Raw genomic sequence first — 4,668 nt, 5'->3', positions numbered from 1 at the left:
GCTGGTCGAGGTAAAATTGGTATGGCTTTACAGATTTCTAACTTTGTTGGTTCTGATACATGGATTATTGATTCTGGTGCCTCAGATCATATGACTTATGACAAATCATATTTTACTGAATTATCTTCCCCATCAGTGTCCTATGTAACCAATGCCAATGGTGAGGCTTTTCCTGTGTTAGGGTCAGGGTCAGTGCGTCTTACTCCCACTTTAGAACTTCATAATGTGTTATATGTGCCTGACTTATCTCATCACTTGATATCTGTCCCACAATTGAACACTGAGTCTAAATGCTCTGTAACCTTTTATCCTATGTATGTGATTTTTCAGGATCTTCTCACCAGGGAGATAGTCGGTCGGGGGTATCTGAGGGGCCGGTTGTTCCATCTGGATCAGACATACGCAGGAGAGAAACCAGGAGCACAGTCCCGAGCCGCTTTGACTTCGACTTCTGATAAGCTAAGTGAGATTTGGTTGTGGCATCGTCGTTTAGGGCATCCCTCTTTTAGTCTTATGCAGAAAACCATGCCTACTCTGTTTATTGGTGTGGATGAGTCAGTTTTACATTGTGAAACATGTGTTTTGGCCAAGAGTCATCGTGCTACTTATTCTCCTAGTCTTTCTAATAAAAGTGTTATTCCTTTTGAGTTGATTCATTCTGATGTTTGGGGGCCTTCTAGAGAGCCTACTGTATCGGGTATGCGATATTTTGTGTTGTTTATTGATGATTGTACAAGATTGTCATGGGTTGCTCTTCTTAAAACCAAAGATGAAGTCTTTCCTGCTTTTCAAACCTTTCGTAATCTTGTTCAGACACAATATCATAGCACCATTAAAGTCCTTCGTTCTGACAATGGGGGGAGTATGTTAATCATGTGTTCCAAGAGTTTTTTCAAATTCATGGGATTGTTCACCAAACCACGTGCCCACAAACACCAGAACAGAATGGGGTGTCCGAACGAAAAAACCGTCATTTACTTGAGATGGCTCGTGCCCTTCTTTTTAGTGCTCATATGCCTAAGTGTCTTTGGGGCGATGCTATACATGCTTCCTCTCATCTTATCAATCGTCTCCCATCCAGTGTCCTTCAGGGCAAAATTCCATTTGAGGTTCTCGCATCTCATGTCTCCTTACCATCCTTTCACAATCTTCCAGCTCGTGTTTTTGGTTGTGTTGCCTTTGTCCATGTACCCAAAAATCATAGGTCTAAGTTGGATGCCAGGGCCCTTAAGTGTGTGTTTGTTGGCTACGGAGGTCATCAGAAAGGGTACAAGTGCTATCATCCACCCTCAAGAAAGTATTATGTCACTATGGATGTTACTTTCTTTGAAGACATGAGTTATTTCTCCTCTTCAGATACAGCTCTTCAGGGGGAGAATTCATATTTTGAAGAGCTATATCATGGAGAGGGGGAGGAATCAGAGGGAGAAGGAGAAGCCACACAGTCAGAAGGTATTTTGACGGATCCGGTTGAAACTATTAGCTCGATGCCTTCAGCAACAGAAGCACCAGTTCCCATCACTCAAAATGAGGTTGAAGACACAACTGCCCCTCCTGCCATCACTTCTACCCCTGACCCACAGCTTCCTGGTACTGAAGATCACCCATTTGAGGTATGTCCATCCACTGATACTAGTAGTAATGAGTCTAATGTTGAGCAATATGTGTTACCACCTAGGACCACTAGAGGTCAATCAGCCAAAAGATATGAACCTACTCTTACTGCCAAATCAACATATCCAGTAGCCAACTATATGTCCACTAGGAGGTTGTCTAAGTCATATGAATCATTTGTGAATCAAATATCTGTTGTATCAGTACCTCACAAAGTGCAGGATGCGTTGGGGGATCCAAAGTGGAGGAAGGCTATGGATGAAGAGATGGAGGCGTTGCAGAAGAATAGTACTTGGCAACTTGTCCCTCCACCACAAGGCAAGAAGGCTGTAGGCTGTCGGTGGGTGTTTACCGTGAAGCATAATGCAGATGGATCAGTGAATCGATACAAAGCACGTCTTGTAGCAAAGGGATTTACTCAGACGTATGGTATAGACTATGATGAAACTTTTGCTCCTGTTCCCAAGATGAATACTATTCGGGTTCTGCTCTCTTTTGCTGCTAGTTTAAATTGGCCACTCCGACAGTTTGATGTCAAAAATGCATTTCTTCATGGAGAGTTAGCCGAGGAAGTATATATGAGTCTCCCACCAGGGTATGTAGTTGCTTCTCCTGGTGAGTTTGTATGCAAATTGAGAAAATCTCTGTATGGTCTTAAACAGTCACCTCGTGCTTGGTTTGGAAGATTTTCACAGTTCATGCGGAAGGTTGGTTACAGGCAGAGCAACTCTGACCATACCTTGTTTCTCAAGCATCAACAGGGGAAAGTAACAGCTCTAATTATCTATGTGGATGATATGGTAATCACTGGTAATGACACTGTTGAGATGGATAGACTGCAGAGACAGCTAGCTTCTGAGTTTGAGATGAAGGACTTGGGTGAACTTAAGTACTTCTTAGGAATTGAGGTAGCCAGGGGGAGAGAAGGAATCTATCTGTGCCAGAGGAAGTATGTTCTTGACTTGCTGACAGAGACAGGTTTATTAGATTGCAGACCTATTGACACTCCTATTGAGCAGAACCATGGTTTAGCTGAGTATCCAGATCAGGTACCTACTGATCGAGCCCGCTATCAGAGGTTAGTTGGGCGCTTGATTTATTTGGCTCATACCAGACCAGACGTTGCGTATGCAGTGAGTGTGGTGAATCAGTTCATGCATAATCCGAGTGAGAGTCACATGGATGCAGTTATGCGAATTCTGAAGTACTTGAAGTCAGCTCCAGGTAGGGGAGTACTATTTTCTAAACACAACAACATTCTTGAGGTTTGTGGCTTCACAGATGCAGATTGGGCTGGAAATATCACAGACAGGAGGTCGACATCAGGTTACTTTACATTTGTGGGAGGTAATTTGGTTACATGGAAGAGTAAGAAACAGAAAGTTGTGGCACGTTCTAGTGTTGAGGCCGAGTATAGAGGTATGGCTCACGGAGTGTGTGAATTGTTGTGGCTGAGAAATCTGTTACGTGATCTGGGTTTCATACTCAAAAATTCCATGCAGTTGTATTGTGACAACAAGGCAGCTATTGACATATCACAGAATCCAGTACAGCATGATCGTACTAAGCATGTGGAGGTTGATCGTCATTTTATAAAGGAGAAGCTAGATGCCAAAATCATTAGCTTTCCTTTTGTTCCATCTGAAGAGCAACTTGCAGATGTACTTACCAAAGGAGTTTCCAGGAAGGCGTTTTATGACTCACTAAGCAAGTTGGGCATGGTTGATGTCTATGCGCCAACTTGAGGGGGAGTGTTAGTGTGAGTCATCGTTCCCTAATAGGAATAGACTACAAGGGAATATATTATTGTAATTACTTACCTTGTATATTTTGTGTAGTACAGGAGTACACAATAGTTGTAGTACGTTGTAGTACAATTGTAACCCTTTTATATACACCACAGAATGGGTGTAATGATATACGAGAAAATTCATTCTCTCAATATTGTCTTATTTGACTCCCTCCACGAACCGGTCCGCTAAGAACCTCTTGCATGTGTCACAATAGAGCTGCTGGATTGTGCTTTCGGCAAAGTGGTCATTGTCCAGCAATTTCTTGAAATTTTTTTGGCAGACTCAGTTTGCTGTGGCGTGGAAGTTCGGCCGAATTGGTCAAAGCTAATGTTGAACCACTCATAAACCTCCTTACCTCCCTCCCTAGGTAAAGCTATGGTATGTTAACATTTCTTATACATCAACTATTTTTACCCCTCTAAGGACTCATGTTATTACTTTGAGGATTAATATTACTATTTTCAGGACTCATATGGTAAACTAAGAAAATTTTTCACTTTAAGGATTCATGTTACCACTTTGAGGACTAATATTACTATTTTGAGGACTCATGCAGTAACTAAGAAAATTTACCACTTTAAGGACTCATGTTATTACTTTGAGGACTAATATTACTATTTTGATGACTCATTTTACCACTTTTAAGACAATTGTATGCATGTCATACGTTAATATATTGTAGAATTTTCCTACCTCCCTATGGATTTTGTGATACTTGTCACATATCTCTTGGGGGTTGCACTTCTCTTCCAAGGCTTTGGTCTCCGTCGTCTTGCCATACTCATCGGTCCCGGAAATATAGAGGTTATTGTATCCCCGGAGACGGCAGTACCGAGCAAAGATATCAGCGCTCAAGACACAGCCGATGACATTCCCAAGGCGGGGTATGTTGTTAACATATGGCAAGGCACTGGTGATGATCAGGGGGAGCTTGGGGACCTTCTGGTCCTGCTTGGCGAGAGCTCCCATTGTCAAATTTTATGAGATTTCTATGATACTTGGAAAAACTCACGGTAGAAATGTAGGGAGCTCGAGAGATCGAGTTGTGTTTTTCACTTCTTAAATTTGATGGTTGAGGCCTCTATTTAAGGCCTATTTCTTGCAGAGCAAGTACTAAACCCCTCATCATCAAGGAAAGTAATGTTTTCTTGAGATTTAACTCAGGGGTTTTGGGGCTTGACCCCTATTGCCTAACGTTGAAACCTTTCGCAACAGTCAACACGCATTTGAAAATTTTGCCAGGTTTTGCCTTGGGGGTCAA

The 4,668-nt window shown here is 42.2% G+C and overlaps 1 protein-coding gene across 1 annotated transcript; it reads right to left on the bottom strand.

The window, feature by feature from the left end:
- Positions 1-3,452: 3,452 nt before the first annotated feature.
- LOC112199796 (probable methionine--tRNA ligase) lies at positions 3,453-4,449 on the bottom strand. The gene is made up of 2 exons (XM_040519227.1): positions 4,101-4,449; positions 3,453-3,780 (listed from the first exon to the last, which is right to left on the bottom strand). The coding sequence occupies exons 1-2, from the start codon at positions 4,374-4,376 to the stop codon at positions 3,652-3,654; spliced, it is 405 nt and encodes a 134-aa protein (XP_040375161.1). The 5' UTR covers positions 4,377-4,449; the 3' UTR covers positions 3,453-3,651.
- Between the last annotated feature and the right edge of the window lie 219 nt (positions 4,450-4,668).

The sequence above is a fragment of the Rosa chinensis genome, chromosome 4 (genome assembly GCF_002994745.2).
Source record: "Rosa chinensis cultivar Old Blush chromosome 4, RchiOBHm-V2, whole genome shotgun sequence".
Taxonomy (NCBI): Eukaryota; Viridiplantae; Streptophyta; class Magnoliopsida; order Rosales; family Rosaceae; genus Rosa; species Rosa chinensis.
This window is presented reverse-complemented; position numbering and strand designations above follow the sequence as displayed.